The sequence below is a fragment of the Bos mutus genome, chromosome 6, assembly GCF_027580195.1.
Source record: "Bos mutus isolate GX-2022 chromosome 6, NWIPB_WYAK_1.1, whole genome shotgun sequence".
Lineage (NCBI taxonomy): Eukaryota > Metazoa > Chordata > Mammalia > Artiodactyla > Bovidae > Bos > Bos mutus.
Window position 1 is genome coordinate 83,720,066 of NC_091622.1, and position 26,196 is coordinate 83,746,261.

The following is a 26,196-nucleotide window of genomic DNA, read 5'->3' on the forward strand; positions in this document are numbered from 1 at the left end:
AAAATATTAGAAAAGGGTTTCTAAAATATTAAGATTTTAAAACCAATTGTCTAGATCTTTAAATTTTCAAAATAATGCAATCAGATTCTTACCAAATACCAAAAAATAAACAGGGAGACCGATGATTACTGCTAGAACCAACACAACAGCTGTAATAATAAGGGCAATCATCCATGGTTTCAATGAATGTGTTCTTCTACCAAGAATTGATGGCCTTTTGAGAAAGAGTGGTATGTTACAAACAAATAGAACTTAAACACTAGAATCTCAATTTCACATAGCTTTGGTATAGAATTTTTTTTTCTGGAATTCATAGTTAGCCCTTACTGCACTTACTAACATTTGAATATATTTTTTCTATAAAAAATTAGAAAAAGTACCATTAAAGGTCTCACTGGCATTTGACTTTACATTTCTATTTAAAAAATTCAGAATTGTACTATAGTTGACTACTATTTCTTTTGTTTCTGGTTCATGATACTAGATGTTCTGAAATATTTTTGTTTTTATAAATGGACTAATACTTTATATTTGGTTTATGTGCCTCAAATCATATGAGCCTCAAAGAGTGAGGGCTTCTGGGACACTCCTCTCGTTCTAGCATAAATAGTCAGACTCAGAGAGATCACTAAATCCTCAAATTGGATATTGGAGGAATTGGCACTAGGACATGGATTCTGGGACTCTTTCACACTTCTTAAACTCATAATCCCTATTTATAAGACAAGTAATCTATAATGCATACGAAGAGCATCTGAAATAGGACAGGTTGAAGAAAAGAAAACAGAATGGAACTATAAGGAAAAAAATAATATGTGAACCAAAATGATATCGTTAATATGATAAACCAATAAATAGTGATAGCTTGGCATTTTGGACCAAGGAATTATGTGGTGTGAGAACCACTGGTGTTATATAATAAACATCTATTTCATAAGATGATGAGATTTTAAACTTGTGACTTTTATAGGTGATGTTGCACAGGATAAGGAGAGATTTTTTTGAATAAATAATAGATTTAAAGAAAAATACTAAGACAGTAATATATTGAAATATATTGAAAATATAATGGAAAGAATGAAAGTGGAATGCAAATGACTGATATTTGGGAAAATTTTGTGGAAGGGGGAAAATGTGGCAAAGCCTGTCTCCATCCTAATGTCAGGGCCCAGAGTCTAAGGACTAACTGAACAATGACAGGGTTGTGATGAACATGCATGGTCTGGGAGGATCTAATCTATGGGAGAACTGAACAGGAATATCCTTTACAAAGTTAAAGGTACCAGTTCTTGTTCTGTTAAAAATTACACATGGAAAAAAAGAATAAGGAATTTTCTTCCCTGGAGTTGGTAGATGGTGGAAAATAGGCTCCAGCTAAAAAATTAAAGATATTAACTGAGATGTGCCTTTTGGCATCAGCGATCTAGAAGGATTAGGGATCCTTGATGCTTCTGAACTGTGGTGCTGGAAGTCTCTTGAGAGTCCCTTGGACTACAAGGAGATCAAACCAGTCAATCCTAAAGGAAATCAACCCTGAATATTCACTGGAAGGACTGGTGCTGAAGCTGAAGCTCCAAAATTTTGACCACCTGATGTGAAGAGCTGACTTACCGGAAAAGACCCTGATGCTAGGAAAGACTGAGGGCAGGAAAAGGGGGTGGCAGAGGATAAGATGGTTAGATAGCATCACCGACTCAAGGTCATGAATTTGTGCAAACTCCAGGAGATAGTTTAGGACAGAGGAGGCTGGTGGGCTGCGGTCTATGAGTTTGTAAAGAGTTGGACAAGACTTAGTGACTGAAAAACAATAGCAACAATGCATCTTTGTATCTGGGCAAGAAGATAGAAGCAGTTTCCCCACTCAGAACCATTAACCTGACCTCTTATATGTATCTCAGGTAGCACCAAATCTGAGTTCTTCTGTGTTTCTGGAAAGATCTAAAGTTAAAGTTACTCTGGCCTTCTACTCTTTGGTTGAAGGACAGAGTAATACTCTTTGGGAAGAGTATTACATCTGCAAACATTTGAAGTCTATAAAAGGGCTGGGATCCTGCTTGGGCCCAGGCAAGTGCTGGTGAATGTATTCATCACATTTATTAATAGAAGATCATGGGCAATCATGAACTCAGTTGAGATTTGCTGAGTTCCTTCTGTGTGCCACTTTCTGCTTAAGACTCAAAACTGAATAATATATAGGTTCCCATCTTAAAAGAATGTGTGATCTAGAAACATATTAAGTAACTACTGTAATAGAAGTGATAAATGTCATGATGGAATTATGCCTGGTATGCTATGGAAGCTGAGTGGGCACATGGTTTTGCCTTAGAGAAGTTGTCTTGTGAACTGCTTCTTGAAAGCTGAGAAGGAAGGCTGGCAAGAATGGATGTATCACAGGCAGAGGGAATAGTATAAATTAAGGTGATATGAGATAAGGACAAGAATGTCTCAAGAACATACTTGAGAAAGTCATAAAAGAGGTCATAAATGAGAATGGAGGTGAAGTTAATTAACAGGGAGCAATTAGTTAGCTTGGTGGATATTTATTGAGCAGTACTATGTATGGAAATGGCTACCCATTCCTGTATTCTAGCCTGGGAAATCCCATGGACAGAGGAGCCTGGAGGTCTATAGTCCATGGGGTTGCAAAGAGTCAGACATGACTGAGTGACTAGCACTTATTTACATATGTATGAAATGCAGGGGAACATAGAAAAGAATCTTCAATGTTCCCCTCCAGGAACTTTAACTTATAGTATTTTAAAGGAGGAGCATAGTGTAACACATTGTACCAGATTTGCAGAGCATTTCTAATGGAGTTTCAGAGAACTCACAATTTCTCCTTGGAGGAAATAATGGCTGAAAAATAATAATACTTTTTTAAAACTTGAAAATGCTAGATCCGCTTCTCATTCTTTTCCCCTCTGTATCAGATATAGAAAACCATTCATGAAGAGGGAAATTGTTTTGCAACAAAATTCTCATCATCAAAATGATGGGGTTTCTTGTTGAACTCTTTGAACTCCAGAAAATCACTGTGACTTACTTACCATTTTATGTAAGGATCGTAGTTAAAAATTGTTTGTTTCCTTAACCATGCAGAAAGTGAAAGAATCAGTTGCATCTGATTCTTTGTGACCCTGTGGACTGTAGCCCACCAGGCTCCTCTGTTCATGGAATGCTCCAGGCAAGAACACTTGAGTGGGTTGCCATTCTCTTCTCCAGGGAATCTTCCCAACCTAGGGATCAAACCTGGGTTTCCCTCATTGCAAGCAGATTCTTTACTGTCTGAGCTACCAGGAAACCATGCTGACATGCCCTCAAATATTTACCAATATATGTTTTTGTTTTAAATAAAACAATGCTTTATTCCTGATTTATTTTAGTTCTAACCCAATTTTATCTTAAACACTGACTAATTTCAATGACTAATTTCAGTGGTTGTTTGATATTGGTAGAGATTATACCTCATAGGTTCTTGGTAGATATTTGTTTACTAAAGAAAATATTGTGTTATAAGTTAGAAGCGACCCTAAACTACTTGCAACAGAAAAACTATTTTTAGTAGAGAGTTTTGCTAGAGATGAATCACTTCAAACATGGCAGGGGAAAAAATCAGATTAAGCACTTACTTGGAATCAAGATACAATTGTACATTTTGTACTTAAAAACTGCTAATGGGCAGCTTTCTCCTCTTCCCTTCTTGGTTTCTCCTTCCCCCAACCCTTCAGATACAAAGAATTTAATTTTGGTCAGACTGTTCCAGTAAGATGACTAAACAAGTTCACTGTAATTAGGAAAATCCAGCCTTAGAAAAGCCTTTGCCATCCAAACAAAATAAAAATTTAAGTGACCTCACCTTTGAGGCATTCACATCAAAGTGAAGATGAGCAGTGACAAAAGTTGTCATTTCAGCAGGCTTTAGAAAGCCTTTCACAAAGAGTCAAAGTATTTTTAAAAAGTGTCAGCCTTTTATTTTTTTTCTAATTTTATTTTATTTTTAAACTTTACATAATTGTATTAGTTTTGCCAAATATCAAAATGAATCCGCCACAGGTATACATGTGTTCCCCATCCTGAACCCTCCTCCCTCCTCCCTCCCCATACCATCCCTCTGGGTCGTCCCAGTGCACTAGCCCCAAGCATCCAGTATCGTGCATCGAACCTGGACTGGCAACTCGTTTCTTACATGATATTTTACATGTTTCAATGCCATTCTCCCAAATCTTCCCATCCTCTCCCTCTCCCACAGAGTCCATAAGACTGTTCTATACATCAGTGTCTCTTTTGCTGTCTCGTACACAGGGTTATTGTTACCATCTTTCTAAATTCCATATATATGCGTTAGTATACTGTATTTATGTTTTTCCTTCTGGCTTATTTCACTCTGTATAATAGGCTCCAGTTTCATCCACCTCATTAGAACTGATTCAAATGTATTCTTTTTAATGGCTGAGTAATACTCCATTGTGTATATGTACCACTGCTTTCTTATCCATTCATCTGCTGATGGACATCTAGGTTGCTTCCATGTCCTGGCTATTATAAACAGTGCGATGAACATTGGGGTACACGTGTCTCTTTCCCTTCTGGTTTCCTCAGTGTGTATGCCCAGTAGTGGGATTGCTGGATCATAAGGCAGTTCTATTTCCAGTTTTTAAGGAATCTCCACACTGTTCTCCATAGTGGCTGTACTAGTTTGCATTCCCACCAACAGTGTAAGAGGGTTCCCTTTTCTCCACACCCTCTCCAGCATTTATTATTTGTAGACTTTTGGATCGCAGCCATTCTGACTGGCATGAAATGGTACCTCATAGTGGTTTTGATTTGCATTTCTCTGATAATGAGTGATGTTGAGCATCTTTTCATGTGTTTGTTAGCCATCTGTAAGTCTTCTTTGGAGAAATGTCTATTTAGTTCTTTGGCCCATTTTTTGATTGGGTCGTTTATTTTTCTGGAGTTGAGCTGTAGGAGTTGCTTGTATATTTTTGAGATTAGTTGTTTGTCGGTTGCTTCATTTGCTATTATTTTCTCCCATTCTGAAGGCTGTCTTTTCACCTTGCTAATAGTTTCCTTTGATGTGCAGAAGCTTTTAAGGTTAATTAGGTCCCATTTGTTTATTTTTGCTTTTATTTCCAATATTCTGGGAGGTGGGCCATAGAGAATCCTGCTGTGATGTATGTCGGAGAGTGTTTTGCCTATGTTCTCCTCTAGGAGTTTTATAGTTTCTGGTCTTACGTTTAGATCTTTAATCCATTTTGAGTTTATTTTTGTGTATGGTGTTAGAAAATGTTCGAGTTTCATTCTTTTACAAGTGGTTGACCAGATTTCCCAGCACCACTTGTTAAAGAGATTGTCTTTAATCCATTGTATATTCTTGCCTCCTTTGTCAAAGATAAGGTGTCCATATGTGCGTGGATTTATCTCTGGGCTTTCTATTTTATTCCATTGATCAATATTTCTGTCTTTGTGCCAGTACCATACTGTCTTGATAACTGTGGCTTTGTAGTAGAGCCTGAAGTCAGGTAGGTTGATTCCTCCAGTTCCATTCTTCTTTCTCAAGATCGCTTTGGCTATTCGAGGTTTTTTGTATTTCAATACAAATTGTGAAATTATTTGTTCTAGCTCTGTGAAGAATACTGTTGGTAGCTTGATAGGGGTTGCGTTGAATCTATATATTGCTTTGGGTAGTATACTCATTTTCACTATATTGATTCTTCCAATCCATGAACATGGTATATTTCTCCATCTATTAGTGTCCTCTTTGATTTCTTTCACCAGTGTTTTATAGTTTTCTATATATAGGTCTTTAGTTTCTTTAGGTAGATATATTCCTAAGTATTTTATTCTTTCCGTTGCAATGGTGAATGGAATTGTTTCCTTAATTTCTCTTTCTGTTTTCTCATTATTAGTGTATAGGAATGCAAGGGATTTCTGTGTGTTGATTTTATATCCTGCAACTTTACTATAGTCATTGATTATGTCAGCCTTTTAATCCCTCCTCTTGTTGTTGTTGTTCAGTAGTCCAGTCATGTCCAACTCTTTGCAACACATGAACTGTAGCATGCCAGGCCTTCCTGTCCTTCATCACCTCCCAGAGTTTGCCCAAGTTCATGTTCATTACATCGGTGATGCTGTCCAGCCATCTCATCTTTTGACGTTCTCTACTTTTGTTTAAATTCTGAGGGGGCTTATCATCCAGACTGGCTTCCCAGGTGACTCTAGTGGTAAAGAATCTGCCTACTAATTCAGGAGAGACAGGTTTGATCCCTGGGTCACGAAGATCCTCTGGAGGAGGAAATGGCAACTCACTCCAAAATTATTGCCTGGGAAATCCCATGGACAGGGGAGCCTGGTGGGCTATAGTCCACAGGGTCGCAAAGAGTCAGCTGTGACTGAGCACTCACAGACACATTATCCAGACCAGCTCATGCAGAGGTATTCAACCAAACCTCAGTATAGAAAGAACTTATCCTTCTCTTTTCATTACCAACCATTCTCTTTCAATGTTACAACATTTACCAAGGTACATCTTCAGGTTATTTCACCTTACATGGCTCTCTGAGCATCTATTATTTTTTTCTGGAGCTTTTTCAAATGCTTTATTTAATCAAAATGTTGTCAGTCAGTGAATCAATGTGCATGCATGCTAAGTCACTTCAGTTGTGTCCTACTCTTTGTGACCCCATAGACTGTAAGTGTCCAGGCTCCTCTGTCCATGGGATTCTCTAGGCAAAAGTACTGGAGTGGTTGCCATGCCCTCCTCCAGGCGATCTTCCTGATGCAGGGTTTGAACCCATTTCTCTTATGTCTCCTGCATTGGTAGGTGGGTTCTTTACCACTTGTACCATGTGGGAAGCCCAATAATTCAAATATGAGGAATAAAGTGATTTTTCTGCACAGCAGCCACCACATGATTTGAAGGGCTTCTGGTCTCTGAAAGAGGGTACCCAGCAGAGCAGTTAAGAGTGTAGTTTCTGCAGCCAGCCTACCTGAGTTTTTATCCTGACTTCCCACTGCAGGACCCTGGACAGTCTTTGTGCCATTCAACTTCTTTGTGCCTCAGCTGCCTTATGGTAAGATGAAAGTAATAATACCCACCTTGTGGGATTTATTGAAAACATTAAATGAGTTAATGTATGAAAAGGCATTTAGAACTGTATCTAAAACAAGGTGAGGACTTAGGAGTTTGGATTATTGTCTTATTTTTATTATTGAAAGCAACTGAAAATGTCAGCAAGGAGTTTGTACATAAATGGAGTAGAGTGAGCTGGTGGAAAGTTTATACTAGATATTGGATGTTCTGTTCATGAAAGAAAAAAGCGAGAACTGGTGTCCAGTACTTCAGAATCTGAGTGACGACACTAGGCACAAAATACACAGAGATAGGGAAGCAGCTTGGGAGACTAGCAAAGCCCCGATTTTCCCCGCGGAGAGTTCCAGCAGATAGAATCATTCTATCTGGGTTTAGGAAGGACTTTAGAGCCTTCAAGAGAAATCACAGGATTCAGAAGTAGACATTATGTGGTGAACACATTTTGATGCTCACATAGTGAGCATCCATGAGGAAAGAATTACTGGGCAAAAATAATGGGTATGGGAAAATTCAAGGCAAAATAATACAGATGAATCATCTAGCTGGGGTTTTAATTCATCACCTGAGGAAGACGGAATAACTCTGGAAGAAAGTTGTTATGCAAATATCCTTAGGCGCTGGTGTTATTACTCATAATAACAGTGGCTGAACAATGATAATCATCATCATTTCAATTGTACCACCAGACATTATGAGACTTTCATTAAATCTATAATGTGGATAGACTTATTCAAAGTTGTGTAAAAGATTAAGTGATTTGTGCTTTTTTTTATGCTTCGTGTTCTGACAAGCTGTGTGTATTATTTACATAACCCCACATAATGCAAATAAGAAAGATATAATGTTTCATAGATAAAAAGTTGATGGATGTCATAATTAAAATGTGATTAAAATAATTAGTGTTTTAGTTGATAAGAGTTCAAAAGGAAATAAACAAGGTCAGAGAGTGTTACTCTTCAGAGCTCTGCTCATTAATGCAAATTTACATGGTGAATCTCTATGAGAAGCTGTTCTTTGAAGGGAATTTTAGAACACTGAGGTCATTAAAGCCTGATGAAAACCAAAAAGAGGGCATATGCCATTGACCTGGGCTGTTGAAGAAGATAGCTGGAGCAGTACTTCCCACCCACTTTGGCTTCAATTTTTCCTGATTTCCTACTAATGTTTTCAATTAAGCATCATTTATCTTTAATCATGTCTCTTCCTACTGATATTTACCAACAAATTTTGACTTCCACAAGGACTCAGGCCTTCTCTGAACATTGAAACATGTCCTAATGTGTTAGCTACAAATCCTTCCTAACGAAAGAGTTCGGTCGCTATATCTGAGCATTGGGAGATAGTTATTTGAAAAAATAAAGTTTAAAACATGAAAAGACAATTAACTGAGGATTTTCTTGAGTCAGAAAGAATTACTGAAGGAACTGTTTGATACTGATGTAGAGGTCTCATGAATGCCAAATTGGAGGGATGGTGAGAGGCAGGCAACTGGCAGCTTCAGTGAACAATAGCCTTCAGGAGCTTTCATATTTAATGAAAACACCCTTCTGAGCTTTTGAACTTTTTGGTGTCTTCCCTCCTTCTTCTTTCTTTTTGTCTCTTTCCTTCCTTTATTTCTTTAACAACTTTCTTGAGATGTAATTCACATACCATACATTTCACTCACTTAAAGTATGCAATTCAGTTGTTCTCAGTGTGTTCACAAAAGTTGTGCAACCATCATCACAATCAATTTTCAAACATTTCATCACCCCAAACAGAAACTCCATACCCATTAATAGTCATTCTCTGTTTTCCCCTAGCCCTTCACTGTAGACAACCACTAATCTACTTTCTGTCTCTGTGGATTTGTTTATTAAGGATATTTCATATAAATAAAATCATATGAAGTGATTGCTATCTGTCTTCTTTCACTTAATGTAGTATTTTCAAAATTCATCAGTGTGGTAGCATGTATCACCTCCATATGGTTTTCCATAATGAAAGGTAAAGCTTCATTTCTTTTTATTGTAAAATAATATTCCATTTTATGGATATACTATGATTTATTTATGTATTCATCAGCTGATGGGCATTTGAATTGTTTCTACTTTTGGCTATTATAAATAGTGGTTCTGTGAACATTAATGTTCAAAGTTTGTATGTACGTGTTTTCATTTCTATGCATACATATCAAAGAGTTGAATATGGTCATGTGCTAAATCTATGTTTAACATTTAGAGGAACTGCTAAACTTTTCCAAAGTGTCTATGCATTTTACATTCCCACTGACAATCTAAAAATATTATAATTTCTCCACATCTTCAACTAATCTTTTTTTCTTTGCTGTGCTGTAGTGGTTTTTGAGCTTCCCTGGTGGCTCAGATGGTAAAGAATCCACCTTCAATGCCGGAGGCCTGGGTTCGATCCCTAGGTTGGGAAGAGCCCCTGGAGAAGAGCATGGCAACCCACTCCTGTATTCTTGTTTGGAGAAGACATAGACAGAGCCATAGGCAGAGGAGCCTGGAGGGCCACAGTTCATGAGGTCACAGACGGTCAGACACAACTGAGTGACTAAGCACAGCACAGCACAGTGGTTTTTGTCTTTTCTATCTTCTAGTTTCTTCTGACTCATTCTTATTATATCACTCTTTTTCCACTTGAGTCTGTTCATTTCTTATTCCCATCACCTTTTACTTCCTTTTAACTTTTAATCAAATAAAGAAAGCAAATATATGTATTAACAATATTATTTGCAGTTTTCTAGATTACCCATTCTCTGAAACCTGAAATCACAGACATCTTCCTCTCAACAACTCCTTTACCTCATCAGTCACTGCTGAATTGTCTTTCTTATTTGTCTTTTTTCCCATTTGCTTAATACCATCCAAACTTAGGCATTCATTATGTCTTATCTGAACAAGTAGAGTGGCCATTAATAGATCTCTTTATCTCCAGATGATTTCCTATAAAATATTTACATTCTACAGTGTACCAGTGAGAACTATATTCTAAATATATAGCTCTATTAATGTGATACCCTTGTATAAAAACTCTCAGATGTTTATCATTACATAGACTGTACTCTTTAGATTAATATTCATTCATTCATTCAAGAAATACTTAAACAAGCCAAAAAGTAAGATTCAGCTCATGAAAGTTAAACACATTGATGAATAAAGAGTGACTGGAAGCCAGGGGGAGAGGGTATTTAATGAATCATCCCCAAAGAGATGCCCTTTGAGCTAAGTGGTAAATAGTGAGGAAACATCTAGAAGAACTGGGCAAAGAGCAACCCAGTGGTAACAAGTTCCTAGAGCTGGAACAGGAGTGAGTTTGTTGAGTCCCAGGAAGAAATGAACATAATGTGTTGGATCACAGTGGGCCCAGGGAAATGTAGAAAAGGTTCAGCTAGAGAGACAAGCGAGGACCAAATCATGGGGTCCCTGAAGCCCATGGCAAGGTGTTATTAATTCTGAGGGTCTATAGGAACCCAGTGGGCAGTAATATGGGAGGGATGTTGATATACTTTACATTTTGTTTAAAAAAATGTCTTTCATTTGCTGTGTCTAATTCACTTTTGGGTTCTTAATGTATGGCACTTCCCTTCACATGTGCTATTCTCTTTCTTACAGCCACCCACCCCTGTTCCACTCACAGCACCGCTCTACCTAAAATATCCTCTCTCCCTCTGTGTTTCTAACCTCCTTTTCTCCAGTGGCTGACATTTCCATTTGTTTATTTCTTTTTCAATTAAAAAAAAAATATTTTGATGACCAATTTTAAAGTTTTTATTTAATTTGTTACAATATTACTTCTGTTTTTTTTTTTTTTTTTTTTTTTGCCCCGAGGTATGTGCAATCTTAGCTCCCTGACCAGGGATTGACCCCACAGCCCCTGCATTGGAAGCTGAAGTCTTAATCACTGAGCCTCCTGGGAAATCCCTGGTGTTTCCATTTCTGAAAACCTTTCAGTGTGCTGCTCTAAAGCCTTCTCTAAGGGCCAAAACCATTGATCTATTCACAGCTATCCCACTCCAGTTAACAGCTACCTTGACGCTGCCTATCCTGCTTTGTTGCTGTCTATTTTGTTATAGTGATCATGTCCTATTTTATATTCTGGCTGTTTGTGCCAGTGACGTTGTCCTTCTCTTTACCTTAGCTGCCCACCTTCATACTCAAACTCTATATCTTGTCATTACCAAAAGCTTCTATTTCTCCATAAACTAAATGTTAATTTAGTCATCAAACTCTTCAATTGTCATGACATATCCTTCTAGTTTACCGCCTTAGTACCCTGACTTTAATCCTACTGAGATTTATAAGCCACAGAACCTACCATCTTTTCACTGTCACTCTCCTGTTGACATTGGTCTCTAACCTACCATAAATCTTATTGTTGCTGTTCAGTCACTAAGTTGTGTCCAACTCTTTGTGACCACACGGACTGCAGCACACCAGGCTTCCCTGTCCTTCACTGTCTCCTGGAGTTTGCTCAGATCATTTCCATTGAGTTGGTGATGCTATCTAAACCATCTCATCCTCTGCCACCCTATTCTCCTTTTGCTTTTGGTCTTTCCCAGCATCAGGGTCTTTTCCAATGAGTCAGCTCTTAACATCAGGGGGCCAAAGTATTGCAGCTTCAGACATCAGTCCTTCCAGTGAATATTGAGGGTTGATCTCCTTGTTGTCCAAGGGACTCTCAAGAGTCTTCTCCAGCACCACAATTTGAAGGCATCAATTCTTTGGCACCCTACTCCTGCCTGGAAAATCCCATGGACGGAGGAGCCTGGCAGGCTGCAGTCTGTGGGGTCGCTAAGAGTCAGACAAGACTGAACGACTTCACTTTCACTTTTCACTTTCATGCATTGGAGAAGGAAATGGCAACCCACTCCAGTGTTCTTGCCTGAAGAGTCCCAGGGATGGTGGAGCCTGATGGGCTGCTGTCTATGGGGTTGCACAGAGTCGGACACAACTGAAGTGACTTAGCAGCAGTTAGCAGCCTTCTTTATGGTCAAACTCCCATATCCATCTAAACCAAAGCCTTTGACTGTGTGGATCACAATAACTGTGGAAAATTCTGAAAGAGATGGGAATACCGGACCACCCGACCTGCCTCTCGAGAAATCTGTATGCAGGTCAGGAAGCAACAGTTAGAACTGGACATGGAACAACAGACTGATTCCAAATAGGAAAAGGAGTACGTCAAGGCTGTATATTGTCACCCTGCTTATTTAGCTTATATGCAGAGTACATCATGAGAAATGCTGGGCTGGAGGAAGCACAAGCTGGAATCAAGATTGCTGGGAGAAATATCAATAACCTCAGATATGCAGATGACACCACCCTTATGGCAGAAAGTAAAGAGGAAGTAAAAAGCCTCTTGATAAGAGTGAAAGAGGAGAGTGAAAAAGTTGGCTTAAAGCTCAACATTCAGAAAACTAAGATCATGGCATCTCGTCCCATCACTTCATGGCAAATAGATGGGGAAATAGTGGAAACAGTGGCTGACTATTTTTCTGGGCTCCAAAATCACTGCAGATGGTGACTGCAGCCATGAAATTTAAAGACGCTTACTCCTTGAAAGGAAGTTATAACCAACCTAGACAGCATATTAAAAAGCAGAGACATTACCTTGTCAATGAAGGTCCATCTTGTCAAGGCTACAGTTTTTCCAGTGGTCATGTATGGATGTGAGAGTTGGACTGTAAATAAAGCTGAGCACTGAAGAATTGATGCTTTTGAACTGTGGTGTTGGAGAAGACTCTTGAGAGTCCCTTGGACTGCAAGGAGATCCAACCAGTCCATCCTAAAGGAGATCAGTCCTGGGTGTTCATTGGAAGGACTGATGTTGAAGCTGAAACTCCAATACTTTGGACACCTGATGCGAAGAACTGACTCATTTGAAAAGACCTTGATGCTGGGAAAGATTGAGGGCAGGAGGAGAAGGGGACGACAGAGGATTAGACAGCTGAATTGCATCACCAACTCAATGGACGTGAGTTTGGGTGGACTCTGGGAGTTGGTGATGGACAGGAAGGCCTGGCGTGCTGCGGTTCCTGGGGTCGCAAAGAGTTGGACATGACTGAGCGACTGAACTGAACTTACTGAACTCACATCCATACATGACCACTGGAAAAACCATAGTTTCTTGACTATGCAGATTTTTTTTGGTAAGGTGATATTCCTGCTTTTTAATATGCTATCTAGATTCGTCAGAACTTTCCTTCCAAGGAGCAAACGTCTTTTAATTTCATGGCTGCAGCCACCACCCACAGTGATTTTGGAGCTCAAGAAAAGAAAATCTGTCATTGTTTCCACTTTTTCCCCTTCTCTTTTCTGTGAAGTGATGGGACAAGATGCCATAGTTTTAGATTTTTGAACGTTGAGTTTTAAGTCAGGTTTTTCACTCTCCTCCTTCACCCTCATCTAGAGACTCTTTAGTTCCTCTTCACTCTCTAATGAAAACATGTGTGATATGATAATAAAGGATAAAAGATATTCAAGGAGAGATTGATCCAAAATGTCCAGTGTGGTTAGGAAATCAAACTTGACAAAAGTTTAGAATAACTAGTGGATTAAATAATAGTGGATCACGGTGACCACAACAGGTGAAGGAACAGAGTAGCAAACCAAAGTTACAACCCAAATGTCAAGGGTTTGAGGAATAACTGGAAGAAACGAGATGAAACAGTGGATATCAACAATTTTTTTATGAGTTGAATTATAGATTAGAAGAGAGAGAAGTTATGGGGTTGATGGAAGATTTTTTTTTTTTTTCGTAAGAATATGTAAGTTTTGAGTATACTTGAAAAGTGAAAGTCAAAATATTAGTTGCTTAGTCACGTCCAACTCTTTGGGATCACATAGATTGTAGCCCATCAGGCTCTTCTGTCCATGCAATTTTCCAGGCAAGAATACTGGAGTGGGTAGCCATTCTCTTCCCCAGGGGATCTTCTGGACACAGGGATCAGACTCAGGTCTCCTGAATTACAGGCATATCCTTTATCATTTGAGCCACGAGGGAACTTGTAGAGAAGCTGAAGTTTGGAGGAGGACTGAGTTGAGAGCACAGCTGAAGGATCATGAATTCTAAACTATTAAGTTCACACATATAAAATTGCCATTTGTGTAGGACAAAACTGGTGATATGTTGACAGCTTCATATGGTTCAATCTAATAGATTGGAGAACTTGAATAAACTGCAGCATCCTCTTGAGAGTATGAATGGATATAGGTAGGTTTGTTGGTTTGAGGTAAGGAAGCCGAAGGAATTCTCGTCTAACTGATCATCAAAATATATCTTAGAAACATGAGAGGACAGGTGGTGAGAAATGGCAGTTTGAGGAGGCTAGAGAAATTGAAAATACTAATTATAGAAAATGAGAGCATAGAATAAGGGGATGTAATGATTAGGGCTGAGGGCTCAGATGAACAGGCACGTCATACATGCTTGTTGCATTCCCAGAGTTCTGTCTTGGCAGAGGTGAACCATTGTTCAGAGGTACGTTCTCTCTAGAATTTATCCAGGTATAAATGATGAAGGAAAATATGCAGCAAGAGAATTTAGTGGAGTTTGAGACATTGAAAAATTTGTTCCATTGATGAATTTAAGGATCACAAGAGAAACCAAGAGGAGTGTATGTATGTGTGTGTGGTATATGTTTGGTGGAGGTGGAAAGCTGAAGGATAGGAAGAATTCATAGACTGGAAAAACCAATGAATAATAATTTTTAAAAAGTGGATGACTTATACATTAGAAGTAACTGAGACTGTAAGAAGGAAGGTTAAGATAGTGATAGCTGTCCAAAAGTATGATTCAGAGAATCATGACAAAGTCTAGGGTGTGGGATGAGAGTAATATTTGAAGAGAAGGTTGTAGTGATGAGACAAGGAAATGAATGAGTAGGATTTCAAGGTCAATCAGCATGAGCACTGAGGCTACTTAGGGTAAATGTAGGACTTGGAGTAAAGAATGATATAGGGAAGCAAGTGTCAGCCTTTAATACGTAAAAGGCATTATCATGGATCCATGAGGACAAAGATGAGGAAGGAAAAGGGTACGAGCAGAACTGTGTGAGCCTCAAAGGAATAAGGAGGTTTACAGGAATGTGGAAAGGAATGATCTGAGGTGGCATTAAAAAGTGAGGACAAGGCAAAATCTTCAATAATAAGCTCTTACTTGAGAGGGCTGTAAACAATGCTGTGTCCTGAGGAACGATTATATTTCAGTTTTACAGGGACATAGGCAATATTCAGAGAAAAAAATTATTTGGGACATGGAGCAATTTGGTAATTATGGGATGGTACTCCAGAAATTGTGCAAGTGCAGAAAATAACTTATTCTAAGGAAATAATTTTGAATGCATGCAAAAATTAGCCAGAGGGTTGTTCATTATTGTGGTGTTTCTTATAAAATGGGTATCAATTATTCCAAGATTAAAAACGTTTTAAACAGAAGAGTTTTAAATTATGGATAATCTATCATGATATTTTCCTGTAAAAAATACATGATAGATAAAATAGATATGTTTGTATCTTAACTCTTATTTTTAAAAATATATATTATAAAAAGACAATACATATATATATATGTATTATATGTGTCTATGTTCTGGTAAAGTTTTAAGTGCATTTTTGAACTAGAAGCATCAGAGATATTAATTATTCATTTTGGGGGCCATCAGTCATCTCACCTTTTTGATATCTATTCCTAGTACTCCACTGATAATGCTGAACTCCTAGGACATAAGGTACTATTACTGAAGCTGAGGAAAGACTCTCATTTAAAAGCAAGTTTGGTTTTTAAATTAAAATCATTAGTCCCTGATTTCTACATTGATATGTTTTCACTTGACAGAGTTCTTTTATGCCTATTGGTATAAAACATAAACCTCATTTAAACAATCATTGTGGGACGTAAAATTCACTGATGGGTGTTACTACGTGAAAAGAGATTCTAGGTGGCTGCCAGAAGTAGGGGTGGGGATGGGTGAAATGGGTGAAGGGGATCAAAAGGTACAAACTTTTATAAAATAAATGTTATGAGGATGTAATGTACAGCATAATTAATAATAACATATTTTGTATCTGAAAATTACTGAAGTACACCTTAAAAGTTTTCATCACAAGAAAAAAATGTAACTATGTATGATGACAGATGTTAACTAAACATTGTGGTGATCATTGTGGTGATCATTGTGGTGGTCACTGTGGTGGTCACTGTGGTGGTCACAAGATATATTAATACTAATATTACATCATTATGTCATACACCTGAAACTGTAAGGTTATATGTCAACTGTATCTTAATTTTTTTTAAAAATGGAAAAAGACTGCAATATTTCTGTGTGGGGTAAAGAATAATGTAATATTACTCAGAACTTCACTGTAAGAATGCAATAATCCAGGGAATCTAGTTCATAGATATTCATTTTCAGGAAAGAAAAAAGGACTAAATATTAGAAATATATTTATGCCTCTCTCTCTCTCTCTATATATATATATGTATATATATATATATATATACATACATACATACATACATGGGGCTTCCCTGGTAGAGACACTGTTTCAATTCCTGGATTGAGAAGATCCCTTGGAGAATGGATAGGCTACCCACTCCAGTATTCATGGGCTTCCCTGGTAGCTCAGTGGTAAAGGATCTGCCTGCAATGCCGGAGACCTTGGTTCAATCCCTGGGTTGGGAAGATTCCCTGGAGGAGGGCAAGGTAACCCACCCCAGTATTCTTGCCTGGAGAATCCCCAGAGAGAGGAGCCTGGCGGGCTTCAGTTCATGGGGTCGTGGAGTTGGACACAACTGAGCAACTAAGCACAGCACGTATGTTACTATATCTAAATACAGAATGGCTCACTAGACAAGTAAACAAAATATTTCTCTATAGAAAGGAGTCTTTAAAAATAGTATGAAATCTAACTACGTGGATATTAAGATAACAGAGAATATTCAAACAACCAGTAGTTGATGAGTTGTTAGTTGGAAATTGGTCCCAAATAAATTTGAAGAATGAATAGTGGTTCAACTAACATGTCTCAAGCATTCTACTTGGTATTGGCATGCACAATGAGGAATAAGATATGTTTTCTCCATATTGGCCATGGGTGACAAAAACGAATTACTAAATGTTTGGATATTCCAAATGGAAAAAATCCTCTGAGACTTAATTACTCTGGGGCGTGGATCATCAATGGAAAGAGTAGAGACAGCTTTTCAACAACACCTCTTCCAACTCTTTCCAGCACCCTCATCCTTTACTACTCCTGTGAGGCACAAAGCCAAAGAAAGCCAAGGCTAATATGGCAAAAATACGTAAAGTAGGCATACGACTTATCTGAATAGTGGATGGGACTGTCAAGGTTTTAAGAATTTTGGTCCTGGAGGTGAAAAATTTGAAAACCTTGAGAATGGACAGTAATAAGAATGGAGAGATCTAAATGGTTTGTTAGTCTGTTAACCAGATGTAGGTCTCTTGCTTTTCTTTGATTTTTACTTCAATTTTTTTTTTTTTGTCTCTTTATATCACTTTTATTTCTCTCCTTACCTTTCTGGTAGATTTCATTTTCCATTAACCAGCTGTAACATTTAACCAGAATTGAAATTTACATAAATCCTAAAAGAAGCTGAATTAAAACTGTAGGTTTAACTCTTAGAGGAAAACATAGCCAGAACACTCAATGACACACTCAATGACACAAACCAAGCAAGATCCTCTATGACCCACCTCTTAGAGTAAAGGAAATAAAATAAAAAGTAAACAAGTGGGAGCTGATTAAAAGCTTTTGCACAGCAAAGGAAACTATAAGTAAGGTGAAAAGACAACCCTCAGAATGGGAGAAAATAATAACAAATGAAACAACTGACAAAGGATTAATTTCCAAAATATACAAGCAGCTCATACAACTCAATACCAGAAAAACAAACAACCCAATTAAAAAGTGGGAAAAAGACCTAAACAGACATTTCTCTAAAGAAGACATACAGATGGCTAACAAACACATGGAAAGATGCTCAACATCACTTATTATTAGAGAAATGCAAATGAAAACTACAATGATATATCACTTTACATTAGTTAGAATGGCCATCATCAAAAAGTCTACAAAAAATAAATGCTGGAGAGGGTGTGAAGAAAAGGCAACACTTTTGCACTGTTGGTGGGAATGTAAACTGATACAGCCACTATGGAAGATAGTATGGCAATTCCTTAAAAAACTAGGAATAAAATCACCATATGACCCAGCAATCCCACTCCTAGGCATATACCCTGAGGAAACCAAAATTGAAAAACACACATGTATCCAATTTTTCATTGCAGAACTATTTACAATGGCTAGAATATGGAAGCAACCTAGATGTCCATCAACAGATGAATGGATACAGAACTTGTGGTACATATACACCATGAAGCATTACTCAGCCATAAAAAGGAAAACATTTGAGTCAGTTCTAATGAGGTGGATGAACCTAGAGCCTGTTATACAAAGTGAAGTAAGTCAGAAAGAGAAAGATATATATTGTATACTAACACATATATACAAAACCTAGAAAAATGGTACTGAAGAATTTATTTTCAGGGCAGCAATGGAGAAACAGAAGTAGAGAACAGACTTATGGACATGGGGAGAGGGGAGGAGAGGGTGAGATGTATGGAAAGAGTAACATGGAAAATTACATTGCCATATATAAAATAGTCAATGGGCATTTACTGTATGTCTCAGGAAAGTCAAACAGGGGCTCTGTATCAACCTAGAGGGGTGGGATGGGGAGGGAGATGGGAGGGAGGTTCAAAAGGGAGGGGATATATGTATACCTATGGCTGATTCATGTTGAGGTGTGACAGAAAACAACAAAATACTGTAAAGCGATTATCCTTCAATTAAAAAATAAGTAAAAATTTAAAAACTTTATGTTTATTTATTCCCATCTTTTCAATATCACAGAGAAGGAGGAGCCTGTTAGGCTGCAGTCCATGGGGTCGCTAAGAGTCAGACACGACTGACTCTTTTCCCTTTCATGCATCGGAGAAGGAAATGGCAACCCATTCCAGTGTTCTTGCCTGGAGAATCCCAGGGACGGGGGAGCCTGGTGGGCTGCCATCTATGGGGTCGCACAGAGTCAGACACGACTGAAGTGACTTAGCATAGCATTTCAATATCAAAAAATGGTGACTGGTACATAGCAAATAGGTCTTGCATAAATACATGACAGTTAAATATACTGAAGGGCAAAAAATAATTTGATTAATTGAATTATCATTATTAGTATAAAATCATCATATTTCCCCTACAGATTAGAAATACTTTGAAGTAAAAATAAAAATACTGGTAATAGTATCATCATTATGTTTCTATTACTGTCCATTTGAAAAGAAAATTGCTAGCGTGTGCCTGTTCTAGAAATAAGGTCAAGTGTGAAAAGTTTTTTTGTTTTTTTTTTTTAACCACTTAAACCTTAATTTGTGTCTCTAAGGTGAGCAAGGAGAAAGGGGAACATTTTGAGTGATTGTAAAGAGTTTGTTGGGGGGGGATTGTGGTCCAGAAATCCATGTATTTTGAATTTTATAGACAATATTCTATTATTACCAATGAAGACAAGAGTGCAACTCCAGTTAAAAGTCATTAGAAAAGACATCTGTAATTCTTTTATTACCTTGAGCAGTTTGTACTTATTGACATCATATTTATGTAAGAAGAATTAATGTTCCAAATGAAACATTTGGAAAATGTAGAAAAATGAAGAATAGATAGGACAGGGAAATGGAGGTTAAAACATTTAAGCTTTATTTTCTGTAGATTTCCTTCCAAATCTATTAAAGAACAAAATCTTAGATTTATTCACTTCTCACTATTTTTTGCTTTTCACTTTTTATAGTCATATGTATAAATTATTCTTATATTGTTATTTAATTTTTTATTTTAAAAGAAAGAATTTATCAAAGGACATTAAAGTTCTTATTTGCTTTTTGAAGTTTTAATAATAATTATCATTTTCAGAAGAAGGGCTATAACATGATACTTCCCATATGACTTATATGAAGAAGGAAATGGCAACCCATTCCAGTACTCCTTCCTGGAAAATTCCATGGATGGAGAAGCCTGGTAGGCTACAGTCCATGGTGTTGCAAAGAGCTGGACATACTGAGTGACTTCACTTTATTTCTTTCTATAGTTCCTTTTGGAGAAGGAAATAGCAACCCACTCCAGTACTCCTGCCTGGAAAATCCCATGGACAGAGGGGCCTAGTGGGCTACAGTCTATGGGGTTGCAAAGAGTCAGACACGACTAAGCAACTAACACACACACACATACGACTTATATACTTCTTCTATTTTCAGTGTATCTATTAAAGTTCATTTGGACGGCAAGAGTTGGCCCAAGCTAGTAGTGAGCACCCCCAGAGGATAGTTTGCTACAGTCCCACTACACTCTAATGTCCTCTGGCACTGAAACTGAGTTTTAGTTGCATTTTTCATTGTGTTTTAATAATGGTATGTTGGGAAATACATATAAACCTCTAAGAATAAAAAGTATCTAACTTGTAAAAAAAAAAAAAATGCATAATTTAGAAAGATCACAAACAGCATTCTAAGCTGGGATGAGAAAACACTTTATTACTTACTCTATCTTTCCATGCTGAAAACGTACACAATTTTACCTCAGGCTCTGTGTTTTTCCTCCCTTTCTCTGTTATTATGTCATTTTCACATTAAATTTAAATTTCCCTATTAAAATCCAACATGTGGAATTTTCAGATTAAAAAAAAAATTGTTAGCATGGTTTCCTGAAATAAAGAGTTTTAATATTACTATGTTACTATTTTCTCCAATAGTAGAGGGAAAAAAAACTATTAAATTCACAAATCAGAATAATTCCTGAATTGGAAGCCACAAATATGAAACATATCTTTTAAACATGAAATAAAATTAAACTTACTGATACATCATCCACTGTCAAGAATGCAAACTCTTCCACCTCTGTGCTGCTTTGTGATTTCTCGTCAAATGAGTAGCACTCTGGGCATTCTTTCAGCTGACTAAAGAAAGGATACTTAAAGGATTTAAAATAAACTAGTTGAACAAGTTGGGATGGGTAAACTTTAACCAATAGTGTGATTTGAGGTGAAGAATCACTTGATAACCTTTGTCATAGCAAGTAAGAATTTCCTGGTTCTGGCTAATTAAATGAGAAAATATTGTGTTCAAAACCTAAGCAACACCCTTAATACTTGGAGCAGTTTTGTGTTTGTCTTTCAAGAGATGGTACTCTTTGTTCTGAGTCAGGACAGTCTGGTCTTCAGGCCCTGCCCTTTTCCCTTTTAGAGACAGGTGTGAAACACGATCAGATCAACCTTTGAGCAAGATCAACCTTTTTCATAAAAGGTTGGATAGTTGTTCACTTGATTTTGTTAGTGCAATAGTCTGAGACATGTCTGGATCTGGCCCAGTAATTCTTTGGTGTCTGCTTAAAGAGAGATCTAACTTTAAGATGGGAAAGTGAAAATATATTGATGTTTGTGCCAATTGCCATTTTCAAGGGCTCTCCCAACTCATCTTGTGATTTTCTTTGTAGCTAAAATAGCACCTGGGCTTCCTAGATAGCTCAGTGGTAAAGAAACTGCCTGAAATGCAGGAGATGTGGGTTTGATCCTTTGGTCAAGAAGACCTTCTATTCTACCCACTCCAGTATTCTTGCCTGGAAAATCTCCTGGACAGAGAAGCCTGGTGGACTACAGTCCATGGTGTCACAAAAGGGTCAGTCACGGCTAAACAACAACATCAGCACCTACATTCTGACTTAGAGCTTTGTTTTCTGTAGATCAGATCCTTTTTTTCCCCACTGTGTCTTTGCCCATATACCTAAAATATTGTTTCCCCTCTTTGTAGTATAGTTCTCAGCTAAAAACCCACCTCACTGTAAGATTCAAGTCATTTAATTAGAATCTGACTACACAGGGTCCCTAGACTTTGAGAGCCTGTGTTCCCCCCAGGATGTTTTCCTCTAATTTCCTCTAAATAGCCCTTGACCCATGTTTTCCCCTCAAGCAGGCATCTAGTTTTAGTTTTGATTATTTTCAAAATATTCCTTCTGCTAGATAATGAAAGATTTGAGGCCAGAAATTGTGATGTCTATGAATGAATGGAATTTTCAGCACTTCTGCAAACACTTTGATATTCAACATTTACTCAATCTTTCTTTTAGTGGATTTGGAAATCAACATTTGAATTCATATTTCAAGTTCCTTTTTGCTTTGAAAAGAAGTTTTTGGCAAAGCAGGCACATATAATTGCAATGAATAAATGAACATATTGGCTAATAAATTAAAAATTCTATGCCTTTGTCCACTTTTTGTTCATGTATAACAAATTGCTACAAACATAACCACTTAAAACAATAGCCATTTATTATCTGTTTTTCACTCTGTTGGACAGAGGTCCAGGTGAGTTCATTGTTGTTCCCTGCTTAGTGTTTAAAGACTAAAAGCATGGTGAGGGCTCTGCTGGGCTCCTATCTGGAGGCTGTGGTAAAGAATCACTTGCCAGCTCATTTAGTCTGATGGTAGAATTAAGTTCATTGCAGAAGGACTAAGGTCCTGGTTTCTTTGCTGCCTGTCAGCTTGGGCTGCCTTCAGTTTCTAGAGGCTATCTGCATCCCTTGATAAATGGTCCCCTCTGTCTGCAAGCCAGCAGTGGTGCATCTTCTCACACTTGGAATCTGTTTGATTTTTCTGCTGTTCAGAAGAGAACATTCTCTATTTCTAAGGAAATCTACTTCTAAAGGCTTGGACTTCAACCCACCTGGAAAAATCTCCTTCTTTTATTAACTCAAAGTCAAGAGATTAGTAATATGAATCATATCTACAAAATGCCTTTTGCCAAGTGATGTACCATAAGCACCCCACTCCAGTACTCTTGTCTGGAAAATCCCATGGATGGAGGAGCTTGGTAGGCTGTAGTCCATGAGGTCGTTAAGAGTTGGACATGACTGAGTGACTTCACTTTCACTTTTCACTTTTATGTATTGGAGAAGGAAATGGCAACCCACTCCAGTATTCTTGCCTGGAGAATCCCAGGGATGGGGAAGCCTGGTGGGCTGCCATCTATGGGGTTCCACAGAGTCGGACACAACTGAAGCGACTTAGCAGCAGCAGCAGCAGTAGCATAAGCATGGCTATGATATCTCACTGTATTTGCAGTAAGATTAGGGCAGAAGATCTTGGAGGACTATTTTAGAATCCTGCCTAGCACAATAATATAAAAAAAGCATTGTTTTCTATCTTTTAAACTATATGTTTAACAATAGTGGATATTTAGTAAAAATTTAACATTCACATACTCTAAGGGTATGGTCAGTTGGTATATCCCTTTCAAGAATGCAAACTTGCTGAAGTGATGAGGAAGAAAGAAATTCTATGCAAAGGGAATCATGTGTGCATGTAACATTATAGTGTGTTCACAGCACTAAAATACCTTTAAAAAAATGAAAATTAAGGATAGGAGCAAAAGGAAAGAGCCAAGATGAGAGATTAAAATGGAAAATAGGAAGAGGATAATCATTAAATTTTTGTATGTCTTGAAACTATATTTTGTCTTTACCCTATAGGTTAAAGGCTCTTTACTTCTTTTTTGTGCCATATCCATTGTCATCTTTGGCTCTCTGGTCAAGACTATGGACCCCTTCTCATAATAATGTTTTTAGATGCATAAGATAAAATACATAGGGTTATATAAAAAACAGTATAGAGCAACGTAGTTATCAAAAATTTTTTATTTTTATTTTTTTAAATTTTATTTAAATTTTTTAAATACCAAAACCATTTTGTATTGGGGTATAGCCAATTAACAATGTTGTGATAGTTTCAGGTGAACAGAGAAGGGCCTCAGCCATACCTATATATGTGTCCATTACAATTTTTAATATAAGTAAATATGCTTCTGTTTTAAAATGTTAGATAATGGGATATAGCAATGAGTCTAATAAAATAATTTCAAAGCTGTAATGAGTATAAATATATTTTGATGCATATCTAACAACTATGAAATGAAATGAAAATATCTATGATTTCTCTTGGTGAAAAAGTCACTGATACAGCTTATGTTACAGGGTTGTGGAGGGTTTCTTTTTGTTTGTTTGTTTTTTTGGCCTATTTTGTAATGGGAAGAAATAGTAAGCTTCTGTTAAAAGTTAATAAATATAAAGATGATTTTAAAAGTAAAAAGATGGAGGAGGTGTAGGTGGATGTGGAGTACATCTCTCTCCATGGATACATAAGGAATACACCTTCAGACACAGAAGTGCATGCAGAACACCAGCTGACAGTGGACAAGAATACCTGACCACTGGAAAAGAATATATAGAACCATGAAAAACTCAGTAGGACGAAGGCATTAGGGGAAAAAGCAGGAGTGTTAGTAGGACAGGACCTGCCCTCGGTGGGTGGGGAAACTGAAGCAGCGGTCTGATCCCCACATTGGGGCAATTGTCTGAGTCAGAGGAGACACATTTAAGGCTGAGAGTGAAACAGCTAATCTGAGGCAGCCTAAATGGAGTGAGAATCAGACAGTCCTTGCCATAGTCATATATATCCTGGACAGGAACGCTGGTCCCCTGGAAGGCACAGTGGCTGGGGCCTGGAGTTTAGGGATTGTGAAGCAATCCCAGGGCGAGGGCTGCTGTTGACTGTGGGGAGATGGAGTGAGGGGATGTGAGGGAGGAGATCGTGGTGGCACATGCTGGTGGAAGAAAGCCTGGCAGCCATGAAAGCAAGGTGATACTGCTGAGTCACACATAGCCGGTGGAGCCATCACCATAGCCTCTCTTTCCCCACCAGCAAGCATCGGCAGCTGAACAATAAAGAGTCTGGCCCATCAGACACCTGACACACGGAACTACAGAGTAGGACCCCAGCCAAGGGGACCCCTCTATAAGCCTGATGTGCCAAACAACAGAGAAGGACCCCAGGCAAGGGAGCCCTCTAAGTGCCTGAATGGGTGGAGCTATGGAGAAAGACTAGCCAAAAAGGCCTTCTGAGCACCAGCTACAAGAAGTTCAAAAAAAGACTCTGATAGAGTCATAATTCCTGTGGCATAGGCAATCTGTGTCCCTGCACACTTGGTCCCATTAGGGTCCCTGAAAGCCAATCAGCTGTGCCACCTTCACGCTCAACTCTTACTGGGGCAGAGCTGCCACAGGCAAAAAAAATCTTTCGTCTATGGATGAAGGGTCGCTTTGGTCGTGTCGACTCTTTGCGACCCCGTAGACTGTGGCCTGCCAAGCTTCACTGTCAGGGAGGGGGGTTCTCCAGGCAAGAATACTGGAGCCTATTGGCCCATACTGGTTACCATACCCTTCTAGACCACTATATTTCCTGTGGCCCTAGCCGTCAACTCCCCTGAGTACCTGGTGCTGCCAGAACCCCTGTGACCCAAGCAGCTACACCACCTCCACACCTGGCCCTCACAGGGGCAAACCCAAGTCCTCCATGGCAGCCTCAGGAGCAAACCCCAGTGGACAACCCACATGTAGAGGTGGAAATAAAACCACAGTTGAAACCCAGGGGCAGTGTGGCTCAGGAAGAAGACCCAAAATCTTCCCACCAGCTGTACAAGCTACAGGTTAAATCCACATGATCAACTAGGCAGACTCTGTGTCTATGGAATATATAAAAGGTCATGGGAGAGTGCCCACAAAATAAAACACACTAGTTCTGATAGCTGTGGACATTGGAGGCAAGGACATACAGGAGCAGGACCAGATTAGAATCAGCTGCCCCCAGTGCAGGTCCAGAGATCAACACAGTGATGGAGGGCATCCTAGGGAATTAAGGTGGACTGTGACTCCCAGCTAGGGAAAGGACTCTGACAGCAATGACTCAAGAAAACGTTTCTTATTCTTATGTTTTAACTTGTTCTGTAGATTCTTTTTTAATCACCCCCCCCCTTTTTCCACCTCTATTGTAGTTGTTGGTTTTATCGGCACTATGAAGTCCAATCAGAGAAGACAATGGCACCCCACTCCAGTACTTTTGCCTGGAAAATCCCATGGATGGAGGAGCCTGGTAGGCTGCAGTCCATGGGGTCGCTGAGGGTCGGACACGACTGAGCGACT

General features: G+C 38.4%; 1 protein-coding gene across 1 annotated transcript in view; it reads right to left on the reverse strand.

Moving 5' to 3' along the window:
• Positions 1 to 25,900, reverse strand: part of LOC102279830 (transmembrane protease serine 11G) — a 46,172-nt gene extending 20,272 nt beyond the window's left edge. The window contains exons 1-3 of the mRNA XM_070371890.1: positions 25,830 to 25,900; positions 17,634 to 17,665; positions 93 to 251 (exon numbers count right to left, since the gene is read on the reverse strand). Of these exons, the coding sequence (XP_070227991.1) occupies positions 93 to 251; positions 17,634 to 17,665; positions 25,830 to 25,900 (262 nt within the window). The remainder of the gene's footprint in view (positions 1 to 92; positions 252 to 17,633; positions 17,666 to 25,829) is intronic.
• Positions 25,901 to 26,196: the final 296 nt, after the last annotated feature.